General features: G+C 39.7%; 1 protein-coding gene across 1 annotated transcript in view; it reads right to left on the reverse strand.

The window, feature by feature from the left end:
• Positions 1–585: 585 nt before the first annotated feature.
• QSER1 (glutamine and serine rich 1) overlaps positions 586–22,503 on the reverse strand; it is a 114,214-nt gene continuing 92,296 nt past the window's right edge. Inside the window, exons 9-13 of the mRNA XM_053562898.1 lie at positions 19,117–19,254; positions 12,166–12,263; positions 8,674–8,826; positions 6,166–6,261; positions 586–4,535 (exon numbers count right to left, since the gene is read on the reverse strand). Coding sequence (XP_053418873.1) covers positions 4,395–4,535; positions 6,166–6,261; positions 8,674–8,826; positions 12,166–12,263; positions 19,117–19,254 — 626 coding nt within the window. The 3' untranslated portion in view covers positions 586–4,394. The remainder of the gene's footprint in view (positions 4,536–6,165; positions 6,262–8,673; positions 8,827–12,165; positions 12,264–19,116; positions 19,255–22,503) is intronic.

Below are 22,503 nucleotides of genomic sequence, written 5' to 3' on the forward strand. Positions count from 1 at the left end.
GGCTGGCCATTGTGGCAGGAGCCTATGGTCCCAGCTACTAAGGAGGCTGAGGCAAAAGAATCACCTAAGCCCAAGAGCTGGAGGTTGCTGTGAGCTGTGACGCCACAGCAATCTACTGAGAGCAATGGAATGAGACTCTGTCTCTAAAAAAAAAGAGATGAGATCTAACTTAATGGATTTTTAATTCTAAGTAAAAAAGGGCTAAAAGTTCACCTTAATTGTTTTTTCTTTCTTTCTTTTTCTGCGGTTTTTGGCCGGGCCTGGGTTTGAACCCATCACCTCCGGCATATGGGGCCGGTGCCCTACTCCTTGAGCCACAGGCACCACCCTCTTTTTTGTTTTCTTAAAGCCAATAAACCCCAGAACTAAATTTGTTGCTATTATCAGCTACGCTATATAATCATCTGAGAAAATAATGGGTAGGCTTTATACCATTTAAATAACTTTGTTTAGTTATAACATGAAGTTGGTATGTGAGAAATCTATAACATGATGATGTTTTTGGCTATAAAGTATCTCAGTGTTTGATTCTGAAAAAAAAAAACAACAAACAAACCAAAAAAACCCCCAAACATTGTGATTTTGTTGTTTAAAAATTTGTTTTCATTTTAATGATCTGAGTTAGTAACAAACAAATATACAAAATTGTCTTTCACATTTCCATACATTGTATTATGGACCAATTGAAAACTCTGGACTACAAATGCAGGTTTCTTTATATCCTTAACTTCAGTTATTGTCACTTATAAATAAAGGTGATTTTTAAAAAACATGCATTTGTGAACAAAGATGCCAAAAAATTGTACATGTAAGTTAATGCACAACCAATAGTGTACATTGTTCATTTGTGCAGTTATGTGTCAAGTCCACTGACACAGAAGTAGTTATCCTGGATATATCACTCCATTGGAAAATTATTTTTGAGAAACGGATGAAAATACAGGTTAACAAAATCATATTCCACAAATACAATGAAATTTGCAACTTGCACATCTGAATCAACTTTTGTGAAAGCTGTTTCAATAACCCTGCTGCTATTGGTTTTATAGGAATATCAACAAAGTCATGGGTTGGAATATAGCTGCATTAAGAAAATAAATATGTACTCGTATATTAAAAGGAAAATTATGCCTAAAAATGTGAGGAAAGCTTTAAAAACAGTCCTAAAGCATGAGGGCACCTATACATTTTCAAGTTTTAGAAATATAAAGAAATTTAGAATGTTAATCTCAAAATTCCCTAAGCCATTTTAAATTAAGATTTTTTTCATCTCACCAATGTTTTATTTCATAGTGTAACAGAAAAATGAACAGTTTCTAGTGTTGACTTACTGTGACAATTCATAAATCCTTATAACTTAAAGGATCAATTAGTAGAAATTGGGTTATAGTAAAAGTGACAAGGAGGCCCCTTCTCCAACCACTCATCTGAACTATTAATAGTAATAAACACCAACACAAAAGGATTTCTTACATTAAATTATTTCCAGGTCTCTATAGGTAAGAAAGTCCAATCTTTCTTAAAAATATTTTCCTGGGTTGTGGCAACATGTGCTTTACCTCTTTAACTCTATCTATAACCTAAACCTATTTCTATATTATAAATTTCAAACTCCCTGGCAAGGAATGTAAATGTTAACCACCAAGTATTTCTAGTCATGCGCCGCATAACAACTTTTCAGTCAATGACAGAGCGTACATATGGTCCCATTAAGATTATAATACTGTATTTTTATTGTATCTTTTCTATATTTAGATACACAAATACTTACCATTGTCTACAATTTTCTACAGTATTCAGTAAAGTTACATGCTATACAGGGTTGTAGCCTAGGAGCAATAGGCTAGCCTAGGGGTGCAGTAATCTGTACCATCTAGGATTGTTAAATGTGCCCTGTGATGTTTGCACAATGATGAAATTGCCTCATGATGAATTTCTCAGAATGTATCCTTGTTATTAAGCGACACATGACTGTATTTAACTTCATACTAAGAAAGGACTCAAGTATGGTTGTTATAATAATATTCCCACTTTTCTCTAAGGCCTGAGGTTGATGTTTTCGCTTATGATACATAGATCAAATGAGAGATGATGATGCAACTAAATGACAGGGTTTCTCAGAGGCAGCATCACAGACTTGGCCTGCCATACTATGAAAACACTTGTTTTCCTAACTAAAATGAATAGAACTGCAAGCAGCTTAAGGACAACAGTAGCTGAAAAGGAATTGGGTTATTTTCTATGGGAAACATTAGATTAACTTAAGGAAACATCTTTGTTTTTCCATGGGGCTTATCATGAAGAAAATGTGGTCAGTGAATTCAAACATCTACTTCAAGAGCTACCTAAATGGAAGGCAGCTTTTAAAAATATTTAAACCCATCAATGAATGATTTAGGAAAGAAAGTTGGGGGAGTAATAAAAATATGTATACTTGTAACACTACATTAGGAGATGTAGTTCCCTACTCTGCACTTTGGAAATGAAAGATACCAGTTCAGTCCAGAGTCAATACTATCAGAAAGAAATATGGCTGCTTCCTATGCTTTTCCACTATAAAACTCATTTTATGATGCTCCTACTGCCAATAATCTCTGCATCTCCCATATGAGTTAGGCAAAATGAATCTAATAGGTTACTTTTGTTTTCAAAATAAGCTGCCCAAATAGGTTTTAAAAAACTTTCATAAATGGAACATTTAAACCTTGAGAGAAACTTCCATTATTGAGATCCTAGTTTAATGGGAGGTACAGGTACAACATTAAAGATTATTGCTTTAAATAAGATAACCATCAGAAATAAATATGTAAGCTTAACTCAAGTACTCATTTTTTTCACCCAATGCTACAATGTTTTATCCTTAACTCATGTGTTACCTTTAATTCTTTGCCAGTTTACTGATTTTTTTTTTTTTAAGTATAAGAAGTTGGCCTGTGAACTGAAAATCAAGACAATAGCAATATGCACATAAGGGTATCTTATTTGGGCATTGAGCAGTAACACTACTTTCTTGATAGGACTTAAGGCACTAAATGGTGGTAAAATAAACGAAAGTATGATGATCAACAATTTTTTTACAATCCTAAAAAAGGAGAGGTTTAGGATGACACTAGTAAATCTTTTTTTCGAACAAATAAGGCATCCTGTTGGCAAACACAAATAAACCACAAGGTCATGTTGAACCTAATACATTCACTGTCTCAGCTAAACTACTTGAAACATAAGCTATCAAACTTAAGAAAGCTACAATAGTGTGTATAAAGGTTGGAAAGGCACCAAAAGGAGAGCTCTACCACTTCCAGTTCTAAGAGTTACAAGAAGCTGTGTTTAACACTGCGTATAGTCATCAGTTTCATTCTTCAAAATGTATAATGTTAGATTTTTACCTTGACAATTCACTTGGTCAGATGCTAATTTAGAAAAGTACTGCAGTGCTCAACACAGCCCCATTTATAAAGCTAAACTAATTCTAGTACTGAATGCATATTCTGGACAACAATGAAAAAAAGCTGAATGAACAAAAATGATTACCTCAAGATAGAATTCACAATAGAAATTCGACATATAACTAAATAAGATTTACTGAAAATAATGAAAAGTGTAATACAGATACATCAAACATATTTATAACCACAACATTTCCCTTGTGAAAAATACAACTATGAGTGAAATAAAATGTACAATTGAAAATTTTCCAAAGGAAAAAACAGTAAAAATGAAAATACTTTTCTTTGAGATAGGGAAAATAGTATGTCATTGTTTTTTTCATTGCAATATAATTTGACACAAAAAGCAGTCACAGAATTGCACCAATTCCACATCCAGTTTCCTGAACATGTTAAGAGTAAAAGGAGTCCATAAAGCAGAATGCAGCTTCTGAATTTCGTATTTTAAATTGAAGATATTCTCACACGGGATGTCTTATCACACCAGGTCTGTTTACATAATGTACAATACTTTCGGTTTTGTGGCCAGACAGGAATACAAACATATGCTTTCTGCCACTTCTCTTTCATTCTGGTATTTAGCCAGAATCAGAAAAAAACAATCAAGTTACTTAAGTGTTATTTCTCTAGCAATAAAGAAAAATTATATTTAGTGCATGCTTCATCATTCGTCAAAAAACATTTCTGAAAATAAAACTCACGTTACTCAATGGTTTACAAAATAGAAAAGTCATTCATTAGGATAAAAATGTGGTGGGATTTAGGTCCATTTCCAGGTGACTGCCTTCCTTGGCAGCACCACTGTCCTTTAGCAGAGCTTGTGACGAAAATTCATGATGGAAGCAGGCAGGCCTGCAGCAGACCACTGCTTAACATCTGATTATCTTTGACCACCCTCATCCGCCATTTCATTAGTGCTATAAAGAGATGGGATTTTTTGTAGAAATGTCAGGAACATCTCTGCTGTACGTGATTTAGAAGTTCTCCAAATTTTTCAAATAGGTCCTCCACCCATTTTACATTTTTCATGCAAAGTTGAACAATTTCCTCCTGTCCTAAATCTTCATTTTTTTTCTGTACTGAAGAAATCTAAAATGAAGAAAATTGCAATATTAGTTTATACTTATCACTTTTTTTTTAGACAGAGTCTCACTCTGTTGCCCTGTGTAGAGTGCTTTGGTGTCATCATAGCTCACAGCAACATCAAACTCTTGGGCTCAAGTGATCCTCTTCCCTCAGTCTCCCAGGTAACTTGGACTATAGACACCTGCCACTATGCCTGGCTAGTTTTTTCCAGTTTTTAGTAGTGACAGGGTCTCACTCTTGCTCAGGCTGGTTTTGAACTCCTGAGCTCAAGCAATCCATCTGCCTCAGTCTCCCAAAGTGCTAGCACATACTTATTGCTTTATACTTAAGTTCTCCTCAAGAACTCTTTTTTTTTTTTTTTTTTGTAGTTTTTGGCCAGAGCTGGGTTTGAACCCACCACCTCCGGCATATGGGGCTGGTGCCTACTCCTCTGAGCCACAGGCACCACCCCTCAAGAACTCTTTATTTTGAATGAAATAAAATTTATTAATTTACCTACAAGTACTGATCTTTTTTTCCCTATTTGTAGAGAGTCATTACTTCAGATAAATTTGGATGAGATCTGATCCTCTCATTTTTGTCTGCTCAGAGGCAAAAAGGAAGGCTACGAAAAGTGCTTCAAACTTTCTCAGTTTCTTCTAATTGTATTAAAAGCTGAATGACAAAGTTGGGGGTCAATTCTATACTTCAGAATATCATAAAAATAGTCTATGTTATTTTCCTTTCTTTTCTTTGTAGTGATTTAGTCTCATATTTTGCCCAGGATGGTCTGTAATTCCTAGGCTCAAGTAATCCTTGGTTTCAGCCTCCCAAGTAGCTGGGACTATCGGTATGATAGATACTGTGGCTAGTCAACATATTTTGCATGTTATATTTCTCCTTTGCTAAATAAAAGTTAGATTCATGAACATCCTTCCATATCAGACCATTGTCAGACACATTGGGTATACAGCCTTGGACAAACTTAATCCTTTTAATTAAAGTGATTCTAGTCAATGAAGTAGTATTGACTTATTTCCTCATTTAACTTATCTGAGGAAACTGATCTTCGTATCCCATCCACAAGGTAGTATTGTTGTCACATATAAAATTTTAACTTTCATTTCTCTACATCAAGGCACAAAATCCCATTTCTCTGCAATTAAGTGGGATGAGGCCATTCTAGAGGTTTTGTGATTCAGGTTAATCGGAGCACAAAACATATCAGGGACACTTAGAAGAATAAATCGTCAAGTCATTATTTACAAAATATCATATGGGCAAAATAAATACAAATATATTTTTCTTTTCTTTTTCTTTTTTTTTTTTAGAGACAGAGTTTCACTTTGTCGCTCTTGGTAGAGTGCTGTGGTGTCACAGCTCATAGCAACCTCCAGCTCTTGGGCTTAGGTGATTCTCTTGCCTCAGCCTCCGAAGTAGCTGAGACTACAGGCGCCCGCCACAACACACAGCTATTTTTTTTGTTGCAGTTTGGCCAGGGCCGGGTTTGATATATGGAGCTGGCACCCTAACTCACTGAGCCACAGGCACCACCCTATAATTTTCTTTAAAACATTTAAAATACTATAACTAGAGTCTCCTTTAACTTCAGAACAATATATATTTCTCCTTCAAATAAATGAGAAGAAATTACCTCATCCTTACATATCAGATAAACATGATATTTATAGTGATGCAGTGAATGATACAAAGCATACAACTGTATTTTCTCTGGATCAACAGAAAACTCCTATAAAAAGAAAAAAGTTTATAGTTACATTTCACAGAACATCTGAGCCAAGAACTCTTTATACTAGATCAAAAGTCTCAAAGGGAATCTTGGAAATGACTTACAGAGGTAATTAGGTTGTATTAATATTCTTATTAAAAATAAGAATTTAAATTATATTTTAAAATATTAATTCTTTTTCCTGAATATAAATATGCATTATATGAAAAAAATGTAAACATTATAGAAAAATCCAAACACTAAACATATAGGATGTCTTTTTTTTTTTTTGAGACAGAGCCTCAAGTTGTTGCCCTGGGTAGAGTGCTGTGGCATCACAGCTCACAGCAACCTCTCACTCCTGGGTTCAAGCTATTTTCCTGCCTCCGCCTCCCCAAGTAGCTGGGAGTACAGGTGCCTGCCACAACACCTGGCTATTTCTTTTTGGTTGCAACCGTCATTGTTGTTTGGCGGGCCCAGGCTGGATTCGAATCTGCCAGCTCAGGTGTATGTGGCTGGTGCCTTTGCTGCTTGAGCCACAGGTGCTGAGCCCATGCAGGGGTCCTCAACCTTTTTAAACAGGCGGCCAGTTCATTGTCCCTCAGACTGTTGGAGGGCTGGACTATAGTTAAAAAAAAACTATGAACAAATTCCTATGCACACTGCACCTATCTTATTTTTTTTTGTAGAGACAGAGTCTCACTTTATGGCTCTCGGTAGAGTGCCGTGGCCTCATACAGCTCACAGCAACCTCCAACTTTGGGCTTAAGCGATTCTCTTGCCTCAGCCTCCCGAGTAGTTGGGACTACAGGCGCCCGCCACAACACCTGGCTATTTTTTTTTTGGTTGCAGTTTGGCCGGGGCCGGGTTTGAACCTGCTACCCTCGGTATATGGGGCCGGCGCCTTACCGACTGAGCCACAGGCACTGCCCCTGCACCTATCTTATTTTGAAGTAAAAAACCAAAACGGGAACAAATACAATCACACTGCCACATATGGCCCGTGGGCCGTAGTTTGAGGACCCCTGCAAGAAGCAAAAGCTTTCTATAATCTGATTCTTACTTTAGAGATAAACAAGGCTAACAATATGTTATTTGTTCTTTCATGTTTTCCCCCAGGTATAACATATCAATAACATTAATTCTATAATGTAAAGGGAATCATACATACATCTTGTCCTGCAGCTTTTCCTTTTTCCGTTTGCTTTTTACCTAACTAAAAACTGACTATCTTTCCATTTATTACATGTATCTGTACCTCTCCTTGGAACATAAATTATATGAGGGCAAAGATTTTTTTGTTTTGTTTTGTTGTTGTAGTTGTCCATGTTTAGCAGGCCCGAGCTGGACTCAAACTTGTCAGCCTCGGTGTATGTGGCTGGCGCCCTAATTTCTGAACCAAGGGCAAAGATTTTTAATTGGTGTTTGTTACTGTATCCCTGGTGCTTTCATTTGACACACTTCATACAAAGATTTGCTTTTTTGAAAGAATAAACAATTTTTTTCTTTTTGCAAAGTAAATAGTATTAAATTGTCTGGTGGTTCTTTATATATCCAACCTCACACTTATGATATACAACTTGATGGCTCTTACGAATAATTCTGCAATGACCAAATTTATGCATTTGTGAATGTGTTTCTACAGAATACATTTTTCATGTATGTAGCCAAACTGTTTGTCATAATTTATACTCTAATTTTAATGACTTTGCAGATATGAAATAAATACTAAATTTTCTTACTATATGCATGCTCACTTACCTGTGTGCACTTGTATCTAATTACAGTTATATAACATGTAATACATATATTAGTTTGAACTAGCCATTCTACGATGTATACATATTTCAAAATAACGTTTTGCATATGATAAAATCTTACCAAAATACTACATGCAAATATATGAATACAAACATGGGATGATTTCCATTAGTTTATTTAGGAAATTGGTGACCACTTACTATATGCCAGATACTGGGCCAGGCAATAATAAACAACACCAATCTGTTCCTTAAGCCAAAACTGTTTATTCCTGCCTGAAAAGACTTCACACCTAGAGACAGCACAGTACAATATTTCCTTATTTTTTTCTTTCTTTCTTTCTTTTTTTTTTTTGTAGAGACAGAGTTTCACTTTATTGCCCATGGTAGAGTGCTGTGGTGTCACACAGCTCACAGCAACCTCCAATTCCTGGGCTTAGGCGATTCTCTTGCCTCAGCCTCCCAACTAGCTGGGACTATAGGCGTCTGCCACAACTCCCGGCCATTTATTTGTTGCAGTTTGGCCAGGTTTGAACCTGCCACCCTCCGTATGTGGGGCCAACGCCCTGCCCACTGAGCCACAGGCACCGCCCACAACATTTGCTTATTTCAATGTTTTAAGTAGGAATTACATCAACAAAAGTTATTGTTACATTAATCAGTACGTACTTACCTGTGCAGATTTAGCGGTTGTTTTAGAAGTCCTTAGGGTTTTCTTATTATAAGCTTTGCCATTCATTTTGATTTTAGAAATAGCAGGTCCTCCACTTTTTGCTTTAGAGTCTCGAGTAATTATTGTTAGTTCAGGAAAACTTTCCAAAGCATTCTTTAAAATAATGAAGCAAGATAATTGACACCAGAAGAAAACTAACCTAAACTACTGCCAATTATTCAAAATTTAGAAACACACAAATATACACATATACCCAGAGTGTGTGTTTAATAAGGGGATGTGGTAAATATATACATACATATGCACAGACATACACACGTGGAGGGGGTTAATCATGGTCACAAATTCTTTGTATCTCATCCTATCTAATGTGGAATCTATCTCCCCATTCCTTGAATCTGAGCCAATCTTATGACCTGCCTATTACGCAATAGCACACCACTGTGGGGACTCTAAATAAGGCAGAGAGCTCTTTCTAGTAATGCCTCTCTGGCTTTAAGGCACAAGATGGCATACATAAGATTCATCAAAGTTCAATCACTCAAACCATTGCTAGCCCTTGCAATGTGGTTGGTTGAGCCCAGCTATAAAGAAGTCATTTGATCCTGGATGAAGATGAAGACAGAGAACCAGAAACACTGCAATGCTTCTCTCCTACAGCACCTCTCTTGCTGCTTTTGACTGCAGAAGTACCTGTGAGATAAAGTCTGAAAACACCTTGTCCAGTTTTCTGAACATAAGGACATTGTAATCAGCATTGACAATATAGTTACTGTGGCCGTGTGGTAAAAACGATTCCACTCCACTCTTTTCTTTTTTTGAGGCAGGGTCTTGCTCTGTCACCTGGGCTAGTGTGCAATCTGAAACTCCTGGGCTCAAGCAATCCTGCATCAGCCCCCTACATAGCTGGGACTACAGGTGCACATCACATGCCTGACAAATTTTTCTATACCACTATATTCTTTAAAAGCCATTGGCATGCTTATGCACTTCAATAACTTAATGACATATACAGCTAAATTTAGTGAGGTTGTAGCTTTATAAAATGTAATTCAGCTACTAGCATCATTTATTATTTTGATACTAAAAACAGTTGAAGTGCTCCCATATTTATGATTCAGAATGCAATAAACATTTGGTAAGATCAACTGTTTTATGTGTATAAATATTACAACTTTCAATGTCACGTTCTTAAACTCTTACACTGTTTCCAAACACCTGTACTGTGACCCTGAAAATAATACATTAAAATACATACATTTAAAAAATAGCCTAACTTCTTCTTAGTGTAAGTATACAAGGGAGCTAAACTGCATTTGACTGAAAAGTAAAACTTTTGCTATTTCCTACCACAGTGAGATATCAATTTCTAGTTTCATTATAAGCTCAGATTATTTGTGCTTTTTACATGCCGTGGTAATTTTAGGAATAAATCCTGAAGTCTTTTGAAGTTAATGATGCTCTGTCTTCCTCTGAAATCCATACACTTGAGATCATCTTTGGCATCTTGTGCTCATTGGAAAGATTTAAATTTTCTCTCTTTTTCGTAAGGTATTTATTGTTTCCAAATTCAGAGTCCATTTTTAATCTTTAAATTCCATTTATTTTAAATAGTAACTCTGGATCTTAATTTTTTTTCTTTGTAGAGACAGAGTGTCACTGTACTGCCCTCGGGTAGAGTGCCGTGCGTCACATGGCTCACAGCAACCTCTTGGGCTTATGCGATTCTCTTGCCTCAGCCTCCTGAGCAGCTGGGACTACAGGCGCCCTCCACAACGCCCGGCTATTTTTTTTGTTGCAGTTTGGCAGGGGCTGAGTTTGAACCCGCCACCCTCGGCATATGGGGCTGGCGCCCTACTCACTGAGCCACAGGCGCCACCCTCTGGATCTTAACTTTTTACCTCCAACTCCTGGGCTTACGCAATTCTCTTGCCTCAGCCTCCTGAGTAGCTGAGACCTCAGGCACCTGCCACAACGCCCGGTTATTTTTTTGTTGCAGTTTGGCTGGGGCCGAATTTGAACCCGCCACCCTTGGTATATGGGGCTGGGGCCCTACCCACTGAGCCACAGGTGCCGCCCTTTTTTTTTCTTTTTGAGATAAAGTCTCACTCTGTTGACCTGGGTAGAGTGCCATGGCGTCATCATAGATCATAGCAACCTTCAAATCTTGGACTCAAGCAATTCTCTTGCCTCAGTTTTCCTATTTTTAGCAGATGAGGGTCTCACTCTTGCTCAGGCTGATCTCGAACTCCTGGCCTCAAGCAAACCACCTGCCTTAGCCTCCCAGAATGCTAGGATTACAGGCAAGAACTACTGTGCCTGGCCAAATATTCTCAGTTTCATTATATACCTCTGATAACACCAAAACCAATTTACACTGCCAAATAAATTTACACATGTAATTATACATACCTCTTACCATTATTTAAAAATCAAATTTTCCTCAGTTATTGGTAAATGAAGTAAAGCGAATTTTAATAACTATACTAAGAAAAAGCTAATTTTAATTATACATGAAACATGAACATTTTGAAAAGATTCAAAAGAAAAACAAGATTTGGGGCAATGCCTGTGGCTCAAAGGAGTAGGGCGCCAGCCCCATATACCGGAGGTGGCAGGTTGAAACCCAGCTCCAGACCAGAAAAAAGAAAAGAAAAACAAGATTTGAATATGGTAACATAAAATACTTTTCGAAAACATCTGGAAATTATTTTATTTGTTATTAGTAATACTCATGCCTCAAATAAACCTAATTAGCTATGATACTGCCTTTATGGAAAGCTGGAGATTATTTTATTTGTTTGTTTGCTTTGTTTTTGTAGAGACAGAGTCTCACTTTATGGCCCTTGGTAGAGTGCCATGGCCTCACACAGCTCACAGCAACCTCCAACTCCTGGGCTTAAGCGATTCTCTTGCCTCAGCCTCCCGAGTAGCTGGGACTACAGGCGCCCACCACAATGCCTGGCTAGCTAGAGATTATTTTATAGAATGAATAAGAGATAAACATAAATGATTAAAAAATGAATTTAAGAAGAGAAAAGCAAATGATTAGCACTAAAAAGAGAAGCACAACAGATCCACAATGAATAAAAACAAAAAAAGTTTTGAGATAGTCTCATTTTGTCACCCTCAGTATAGTGCTATGGCATCACAGCTCACAGCAACCTCAAACTCTTGGGCTCAAGCAATTCTGTCTCAGCCTCCCAAGTAGCTTGGACTATAGGCGTCGGCCACAATGCCTGGCTATTTTAGAGATGAGGTCTGGTTCTGGCTCAGGATGGTCTCAAACTTAAAAGCTCAGGTGACCCACCCGCCTCAGCCTCCCAGAGTGCTAGGATTATACAGGTGTGAGCCACTATGCCTGGCCTAAAAACAAATTTCTTGTTAGGCAAAACATTTTGTAAAAGAATGAGTTACATAAATTTTCCTTCCCATAATACTAAAGACTATGATTGCCACTGAGTTTTGCTATTAAATCATTGAAGGAAATACCTTGAATGACTGATCCAAATGAAGATTCAAAAGAAGTCTCTTTCGGTTATCATTTAGCATGCCGTCTATTTTTTTCATATGAGGTAAAAGTAGTTCATCTGAAAGAAAATTATAATAGGACAAACTGTTAACATAAAACTTGTAAAAATCCAATTTTTCTCAAAATATCTACATATTAAAAGACATTAAATTCATTGGCTTTTGCAAAATATTGCTTGTAAAAAATTGGACATGAATTTTTCTGAACAAACCTACCTCAAAAAGTAGGTTTATAATAGAAGTGAGAAAGAGCTAGTATTATTATGATGGGGCGTGCTCTGCACTGTAATCAAAAGTCCTGGGTTTTAGCTGAATTAGAACTGGCGGATGGAAGGTATGTGACCAATGGGCAAACTGCATAATTTCTCCAGATCTTATTTACCATTTGAATAATCCAATCACAGTGTCATAAAATACAAACTGATCCAGTGTCAAATTTTATAAAACACTGAGTGTGGGGCGGCGCCTGTGGCTCAGTCGGTGGGGCGCCGGCCCCATATACCGAGGGTGGCGGGTTCAAGCCCAGCCCCGGCCAAACTGCAACCAAAAAATAGCCGGGCGTTGTGGCGGGCGCCTGTGGTCCCAGCTGCTCGGGAGGCTGAGGCAAGAGAATCGCTTAAGCCCAGGAGTTGGAGATTGCTGTGAGCTGTGTGAGGCCGCGGCACTCTACCAAGGGCCATAAAGTGAGACTCTGTCTCTACAAAAAAAAAGAAAAAAAAAAAAAAAAAAAAACACTGAGTGTGAGGACAAAGGTATCTTTTTTTTAAAATTGAGACAGTCTCTCACTCTGCTGCTAGAATACGGTGGAGTCAGCTTAGCTCTTATAGCAACCTCAACCTCCTGGACTCAAGTGAGTAGACTACAGGCGCTTGCTACAATGCTCAGCTAATTTTTCCATTTTTAGTAGAAACAAGGTTTCTCTCTTGTTCAAGCTGGTCTTGAACTGCTAAGCTCAAGTGACCCTTCTGCCTCCGCCTGCCAGAATGCTAAGATCATAAGGCTTGGGCTAGCATGCCCCACCTACTCCAAGTGATAATTCTTTTTTTTTTTATTTTTTTGAGATAGACTCTTACTATATCACCCTCAGTAGAGTACCGTAGTGTCACAGCTCACAGCAACCTCTTATTCTTGGGCTTAAGCGTTTCTCTTGCCTCAGCTTCCCAAGTACCTGGGACTACAGGCACCTGCCACAACACCAGGCTATTTTTGTTGCAGTTATCATTGTTGTTTAGCTGGCCCCGGCCGGGCTCGAATCTGCTAGCCTTGGTATATGTGGCTAGAGCTATAACCACTGTGCTATGGGCACCAAGCCATCCAAGTGGTAATTCTTCATTCAGTAATTTGAAGCAAGAAAAAGTGGGGGGAAGAGAAATCATCAAAACCCAGTGTCAAAAATATAAAAGGCAGGCTCAGTGGCCATAGCTCAGTGGTTAGGGCACTAGCAGGTTCGAACCTGCCTGGGCCTGCTCAAAACAATGATGACCTACAACAAAAAATAGCCAGGTGTTGTGGTGAATACCTGTAGTCCTAGTTACTTGGGAGGCTGAGGCAAGAGAATAGATTATGCCCAAGAGTTTTTTTTTTTTTTTGGTTTTTATTTATTTATTTATTTTTTGGCCGGGGCTGGGTTTGAACCCGCCATCTCCGGCATATGGGACCGGCGCCCTACCCGCTGAGCCACAGGCGCCGCCCTATGCCCAAGAGTTTGACGTTGCTGGGACATCATGGCACTCCACCGAGGGTGACATAGTGAGACTCTGTCTCCAAAAAAACAAAACAGAGGCAAAAGTTATTTTCGAAAAGGGGAGACTAGTGCGGCACCTATGGCTCAGTGGGTAGGGCATCAGCCCCATATACCTAGAGTGGCAGGTTTGAACTCGGCCCTGGTCAAACTGCAACAAAAAATAGCCAGGTGGGAGGGTACCTGTGGCTCAGTGAGTAGGGCACTGGCCCCAGATACCGAGGGTGGTGGGTTCGGGCCCAGCCCCAGCCAAACAGCAACAAAAATGGCCGGTTGTTGCGGTGGGTGCCTGTAGTCCGGCTACTTGGGAGGCTGAGGCAGGAGAATCGCCTAGGCCCAAAAAAGCTGGAGGTTGCTGTGAGCTGTGATGCCACAGCCCTCTACCGTGGGCGATAAAGTGAGACTCTGTCTCTGAAAAAAAATAAAATAAAATAGCCAGGTGTTGGGGCGGTGCTTGTGGCTCAATGAGTAGGGCACCGGCCCTGTATACCAAGGGTGGAAAGTTCAAACCTGGCTCCCGGCCAAAATGCAAAACAAAAAAAATTGCTGGGCGTTGTGGCAGGTGCCTGTAGTCCCAGATACTCAGGAGGCTGAGGCAAGAGAATACTCTGAGCCCAGGAGTTGGAGGTTGCTGTGAGCTGTGTGACGCCATGACACTCTACCAAGGATGAAAAAGCAAGACTCTGTCTCAAAAAAAAAAAAAAAGCTGGGTGTTATGGTGGGTGCCTGTAGTCCCAGCTACCTGGGAGGCTGAGGCAAGAGAATCACCTAAGCCCAGGAACTGGAGGTTATGCCTCAGCACTCTACCAAGGATGATAAAGTGAGGCTCTGTCTCTAAAAAAAATAAAAAATAAAAACAAAACAAAAAAACAAAAACGAATTGAAAAGGGGAGAGTGAAATTTACAGTAAGAGAGATTTCTACTCAAAGCTTTTGTTTCCTATTTCACACTTCTGAAATTTAAGCTCTTTTAAGAAAAGTGGTTTAGGCTCGGTGCCTATAGCTCAAGCTGCTAAGGCACCAGCCACATACACCAGTGCTGACGGGTTCGAATCCAGCCCAGGCCTGCCAAACAACAATGACAACTATAACCAAAAAACAGCCGGGCATTGTGGCTGGCGCCTGTAGTCCCAGCTACTTGGGAGGCTGAGGCAGGAGAATCGCCTAAGCACAGGAGTTGGAGGTTGCTGTGAGCTGTGTGATGCCACAGCACTCTACCAAGGGTGATAGAGTGAGACTCTGTCTCTGCAAAAAAAAAAAAGAAAGAAAGAAAGAAAAGCATTATTAGGGGGCACCTACTTGGGAGGCTGAAGCAAGAGAATTGCTTAAGCCCAAGAGTTAAAGGTTGCTGGGAGCTATGACACCACAGCATTCTATCAAGGGTGACAAAGTGAAAATAGTAATTAAAAAAATAAAAAAAAAAAGCATTATCAGAGTATAAATTTTGGTGTTGCATTAAGTATTTTAAATCAGGCTATTTAATAATTTATCCAAATAATTATTTTATTTCCTATGCTAATGGATTTTAATTACCATCCTAAAAATATATTTGTGAATTATTTTTATTTTTATTATTTTTTTTTTTTTTATTTTTGGCCGGGGCTGGGCTTGAACCCGCCACCTCCGGCATATGGGACCGGCGCCCTACCCGTTGAGCCACAGGCGCCACCCTGTGAATTATTTTTAAATGTATCCTTTCAAATTTCTTTCCTCCCCTTGTATTATATGGAAAAAAAATCAGAAACTACTGATAAGCAATTAAAATAACTTTCAAAATATAAATACCCAGAAATAAATATTCATAGGCATGATCCCATTACCAGTCAGCATAAGAGTTTTGACCTGCTCTGTTTCCAACCTGGGCTGGTTCACCCCTCCTAAGCAACCTAATGGTCCCCCATTCACAGGATAACTGAGTTTTAATTATGGTTCTTTTTTTCGAGACAGAGTTTCATTATGTCGACCTCAGTAAAGTGGTATGATGTCACAGCTCACAGCAACTCAAACTCTTGGGCTTAAGCGATTCTCTTGCCTTGGCCTCCCAAGTAGCTGGGACTACAGGCGCCGGCCACTTGTTATTTAGCAGGCCTGGGCCCGGTATATGTGGCTGAAGCCCTAACCATTCAGCTACAGGAGCCAAGCCTTTTTTTTTTTTGAGATGAGAGTCTCACTGTGTTGCCCTCAGTAAGAGTGCCATGGCATCATAACTGACACCAACCTCAAACTCTTGGGCTCAAGTGATCCTCTTGCCTTAGCCTCCCAAGTAGTTGGAACTGCAGATGTCCACCACAATGCCTGTTTTTTTTTTTTTTTGTAGAGACAGAGTCTCACTGAACCGCCCTCGGATAGGTGCCGTGGCGTCACATGGCTCACAGCAAATGCCTGGTTATTTTTAGAGATGGGGGTCTCGCTCTTGCTCAGGCTGGTCCTTGAACTCCTGAGCTCAAGCAATCCACCCACCTCAGCCTCCTAGAGTGCTAGGATTATAGGTGTTAGCCATTGCACCAGGCCTTAATATGGTTCTTCAGCCTCTAACTTGTTCTCAGACTTTAGGAAATATATCTAATCTGTTTTGAACTATAAAATACGCCGGGCGGCACCTGTGGCTTCAAGGAGTAGGGCGCCGGTCCCATATGCCAGAGGTGGCGAGTTCAAACCCAGCCCTGGCCAAAAACCAAAAAAAAAAAAAAATCGATGAACTATAAAATACATGTTTTAGACTAGGTAATCTCTACTGTTCCCTTCTAGTTCCACGTTACTCTAAAATGACTGAGATACAGATTATCCTCTCAATTATATGGTAAGAAAAGCACTGGACCAGAAATCAGAAGATTTTGGATTTTTTTTTCTCCTTTTTTTTCTGGAGACAGTGTCTTATGCCCTCAGTAGAGTGCCATTGTGTCACAATTCACAGCAACTGCCAGCTCCTGGGCTTAAGCAATTCTCTTGCCTCAGCCTCCCAAGTAGCTGGGACTACAGGCGCCTACCACAATGCCCGGTTATTTTTGTTGTTGTTGTTGTTGTTGTAGTTGTCATTGTTGTTTAGCAGTCTCGGTGTATATGCCCAGTGTCCTAACTATTGAGCTACAGGCGCTGAGTTAAGACTTTGGATTTTAATTCAGGTCTCTGGTAATTACAAATTGTAAGCCCTTAAACAAGTGTCTTAGGCTGAGCCTCACTGTCTTTATTCATAAAATGGCTACGATGATTTAAGGCTAAAGTAGAATAATGTGTCTAAAAGTGTAGAAATAAGGCCAGGCGTGGTGGCTCATGCCTGTAATCCTAGCACTCTGAGAGGCTGAGACGGGTGGACTGCCTGAGCTCACAGATTCAAGACCAGCCTGAGCCAGAGGCCCCGTCTCTAAAATTAGCTGGGTATTGTGGCAGGTACTTGCAGTCCCAGCTACTCAGGAGGCTGAAGCAAGACAATTCCTAGAGCCCAAGGATTTGAGGTTGCTGTGAACTATGACACCAAGGCACTATACTGCAGGCAACAAAGTGAGACTCTGTCTCAGAAAAAAAGTGTATAAACTGTGTATAAAAATGTATAAACTTTGTTACTGTTAAAAAACAGTACATATAGTCTTGTGATGCATAATGATGTTTTTTTTTTTTTTTTTTTTTTGCAGTTTTGGCCGGGGCTGGGCTTGAACCTGCCATTCCCAGTATATGGGGCCTGCGTCCTACTCCTTGAGCCACAGGTGCTGCCCCCATAATGATGTTTTGTCAGATGAACCCCATGTATGACCTTGTTTCCTTAAGATTATAATACATTAGCGCTGTTCCTTTTCTTTCTTTCTTTTTTTTTTTTGTAGAGACAGAGTCTCACTGTACCGCCCTCAGGTAGAGTACCGTGGAGTCACACGGCTCACAGCAACCTCTACTCTTGGGCTTAAGCTATTCTCTTGCCTCAGCCTCCCCAGCAGCTGGGACTACAGGTACCCGCCACAACACCCGGATTTTTTTTATTGCAGTTTGGCGGGGCTGGGTCTGAACCCGCCACCCTCGGCATATGGGGCCGGCGCCCTACTCACTGAGCCACAGGCGCCGCCCAGCGCTGTTCCTTTTCTGATTAAACATGGTTAGATACGTGAATACTTACCATTGTGTTAAAAGTTGTCTAGAGTACTCAGCACAGTAACATGTAGTATAAAAGGCTAGGTGTGTAGTAGGCAGTTTCATCTAAAGTTTGTGTAACTATACCATATGACATTAGTACAATGACAAAAATCACCTGACAATGTGCTTTTCAGAAAGCACCCTATCATTAAGGAACACATGACTGTACATACACCCCCACCACGCATGTTGCAGCAATAACTAATATTTGGAAAGCTTCAATACATATTCAAAGCACTAAACTTCCTTACATATTCTCACTATATTCTTTCCAATGAACACAAGACTCCTAAAATAGTCTCAAGTACATGGATTTCAGAGGAAGACAGAGCATATTTACCGTTGAATTGTATTGTTACTGACTCCTCTTTGTTACTATCTTTTGATCTTATACGTGTACAACTTATTTTAATAGAACAGTGAAGGAAACTGGCTCATTAATCTTTTCATTCCTTTACTAGGCTTTGGTGAACGATAATAATAGCTGAAGGGTAAATGTTACTAAGCAATGTTAGACCTATGAATTGTGTCAGTTTATTTCATTTATCAATTTCATCCCTATTTTACAATAAGAGAAAATCAATAAAGAATAAAAGGAATCATATTGACATAACTCAATGCATACATTAATACCAATTGATTAAAATAATTTCTCTTGTGATATATCTTTTACTAAAGATACAAACATACAATTTTAATCTTTATACCATTATCATCTGACTCATCTTTCTCATTACTGGAAAACAGAATGTAATGACATACAACTTTTCATATAATACAGATATTTAGTGTAATACAGATACTTAGTGCAATACTACAAGGATAAAATATATTCTAGAACTGAAATAAAGTATACAATTTTCCCACAAGTAGAAAAAGTTTCAGTATAAAGTTGTATGAACATTCAGATAATGCATGAAAAAATATGACCATTTTATAAGATTAAGATATACCTATGACAATTTATAGGTGTATATTACAGCATCACGTATACACGTATGACAGATAAGAATTTTTTAAAACATCCAGAAAGTACTACTTAGGAGACTGTACCATTGCTCTTCTCTAAGGCTTGCATTGTGTCAGGGTCCAAGGCAATGCTAACAAGCAATTCCATGTAGCTTTTAAAGGTTTCCTTCATTGCTCTTGTGTTCAAAAAGCGAGTAACAAAGGGAGCTGGAGGATCAAATTCTGGGGAGGAAGAAAAGATGAAACATTAAGAGTTTTCCTTTCTGACAATACTTTTCACACAGCAAGTCTATAATTAGATCAAAGATGATAGATACAATTTCTTCAAATTCATAGCTTTTCATTCTACCTTTAAAAACAACATCAGGGCGGTGCCTGTGGCTCAGTCGGTAAGGCGCCGGCCCCATATACCGAGGGTGGCGGTAAGGCGCAGGCCCCGTATACCGCCCCGGCTGAACTGCAACCAAAAAATAGCTGGGCGTTGTGGCAGGCGCCTGTAGTCCCAGCTACTTGGGAGGCTGAGGCAAGAGAATCGCTTAAGCCCAGGAGTTGGAGGTTGCTGTGAGCTGTGTGATGCCATGGCACTCTACCAAGGGCCATAAAGTGAGACTCTGTCTCTACCGAAAAAAACCCCAAACAAACAAACAAAAAAAAAACATCAAAGGTGACAGATTTCTCAAAGCTAGACTACACACCACAATCTTTGGAGAGCTTTGTAACAAACAAACAAACCAAAGCAGAACGCCAGGCTTACTAAAACAGAATCTTTGGTAGTGGTGATGAAACTTAAACACTTTTTATTTTATTTTTTTGAGACAAAGTCTCTGTTGCCATGGGTAGTGTGGTGGCATCATAGCTCACAGCAACCTTAAACCTTGGGTTCAAGAGATCCTCTTGCCCTGGCCTCTTGAGTAGCTAGGACTACAAGTGTTCACTATAATGCTTGGCTAGTTTTTCTATTTTTAGTAGAGATAGGGGACTGAAACTCCTGAGCTCAGGCTATCCACCTGCCTCAGCCTCTCAGAGTGCTAGGATTACAAATATGAGCCACTGTGCCTAGGCAATAAATATTGTTTTGGAAAATACTGTTGTTAAATAAAGACACTCATGTTAGTAAGTAAGGGATTCAATTTTAATGAATAGTTTAAATTTGTTTAAATTGGTTATTTAGTAAATACTATGAAATTTGACCAGGCAAGGCATGGTGGTTAAAGGCTGTAATTCTAGTACTCTGGGAGGCTGTGGCATGTGGATTGCTTGAACTGAGGAGTTCTAGACCAGCCTAAGTAAGGCAAGACCCCTCCTCTACTAAAAATAGAAGAACAGCCAGGCGTCATGGCAAGAGTTAGTAGTCTCAACTATTTGGAGAACTTAAATAGCAGGATTGCTTGAGCCCAGGACTTTGAGGTTGCTGTGAACTATGATGTCACAGCACTCTACCCATGGCGAAAGAGACCTTGTCTAAAAAACAAAAACAAAAATTTAGCTCACATAAACAAAAGTATTTGGAATCCTTAATATATACATATTTGATACTTCAAAAAGAAGAGTTTAAAAATTTGCAGCCTACAAATCTATGCTTATTATCAATATTTGCCTACTTAAATGCGATAAAAATGTTTGCTTATGGCTCGACGCCTGTAGTTCAAGGGGCTAAGGCGCCAGCCACATACACCAGAGCTAGCGGGTTCAAATCCAGCCCAGGCCTGCCAAAGAACAATAACTACAACCAAAAAATAGCCGGGCATTATGGCGGGCGCCTGTAGTCCCAGCTACTTGGGAGGCTGAGGCAAGAGAATCGCTTAAGCCTAGGAGTTGGAGCTGTAAGCTGTGACACCACCACACTCTACCCAGGGTGACAGCTTGAAGCTCTGTCGCCAAAAAAAAAAAAAAAAGTTTGCTTATTAGTGACACCTAGTGGTCACTCAAGTTACAACGAAAGGAAAATTTATCTTCATTGTCATTTGAGTAAACCCTAATTGAGTGAAAATTCAGAAGCCAAACTTCCTTATTCTAAGCAGTAGACAGGACTGCTTACTGTAAAAATTATATTTATAATGCCTTTAAATATACTCAAAGCACTATCTTGGTTACATATTCTGATATATATACACTTCTAAACAACCGCTCACAAATAGCTTTGTACATTTTTTTGCTTTCTTTATTGTAGGGATAAGGTCTTGCTATGTTGCCCAGACTGGTCTCAAAAATCCTGGGCTGTTCAAGTAATGCTCCCACCCAGCCTCTTCAGTAGCTAGGACTACAGACACACTGTGCCCATCCCATAAGTAGCCCTTAAAACAGTACATTTAAAGTAGAATTTAGGAGCAGTGCCTGGTGACATGTGCCTATAGACCTAGTTATTTGGGAGTCTGAAACAGATCACCTGAGCCCAGGAATTTAAGGCTGCAGTGAGCTATGATGATGTCACTGTAGTCTAGCTGGGGCAACTGAGTGAGTCTCCACTGTCTCAAAAAACAAGAAAAAAGTGGACTTCAGGACTGAAGAATTTTTATGATTTTCTTTCTTTCTTTTTTTTTTGAGACGGAGTCTATGTTGCCCTTGGTAGAGTACCCTGGCGTCACAGCTCACAGCAACCCCCAACTCTTGGGCTTAAGCGATTCTCTTGCCTCAGCCTCCCAAGTAGCTGGGACTACAGGCGCCCGCCAAAACACCTGGCTATTTTTTTGTTATTGTTGTTTAGCAGGCCGGGACCAGGTTCAAACCCACCAGCCTTGGTGTATGTGGCCAGTGCCCTACCTTCTGAGTTATGGACACTGAGCCTTATGATTTTATTTCTAATCAAATAATCTGAACATCTATCAAGTATCATTACTTGAGAGATGTTTTTGTACCCACAGTAACTAATTCATCCTTCAAGTACTGCCGTGATTATATCCTGAATTTCTCACATAGTCTCTGAATTTCTTTCTTTCTTTTTTGTAGAGACAGTCTCATTTTATCACCCTTGGTAGAGTGCTGTGGCGGCACACTGCTCACAGCAACCTCCAACTCCTGGGCTTAGGCGATTCTCCTGCCTTAGCCTCCTGAGTAGCCGGGACTACAGGCGCCCTCACCACAATGCCCAGCTATTTTCTTTTGTTGTTGTTGCAGTTTGACCAGTGCTGGGTTCAAACTCGCCACCCTCAGTATATGGGGGCAGCATCCTACTCATTGAGCCACAGGCACCACCCTGTAAGTCAATTCTTTTTTTTTTTTCCCCTGTAGAGACAGTTTCACTTTATGGCCCTAGGTAGAGTGCCATGGCATCACACAGCTCACAGCAACCTCCAACTCCTGGGCTTAAGCGATTCTCTTGCCTTAGCCTCCCAAGTAGCTGGGACTACAGGAGCCTGCCACAACACCCAGCTATTTTTTTTGTTGTTGCAGTTTGGCCGGGGCCAGGTTTGAACCTGCCACCCTTGGTATATGGGGCCGGCACCTTACCGACTGAGCCACAGGTGCCGCCCT

This window comes from Nycticebus coucang, chromosome 14, assembly GCF_027406575.1.
Source record: "Nycticebus coucang isolate mNycCou1 chromosome 14, mNycCou1.pri, whole genome shotgun sequence".
NCBI classification, from domain to species: domain Eukaryota; kingdom Metazoa; phylum Chordata; class Mammalia; order Primates; family Lorisidae; genus Nycticebus; species Nycticebus coucang.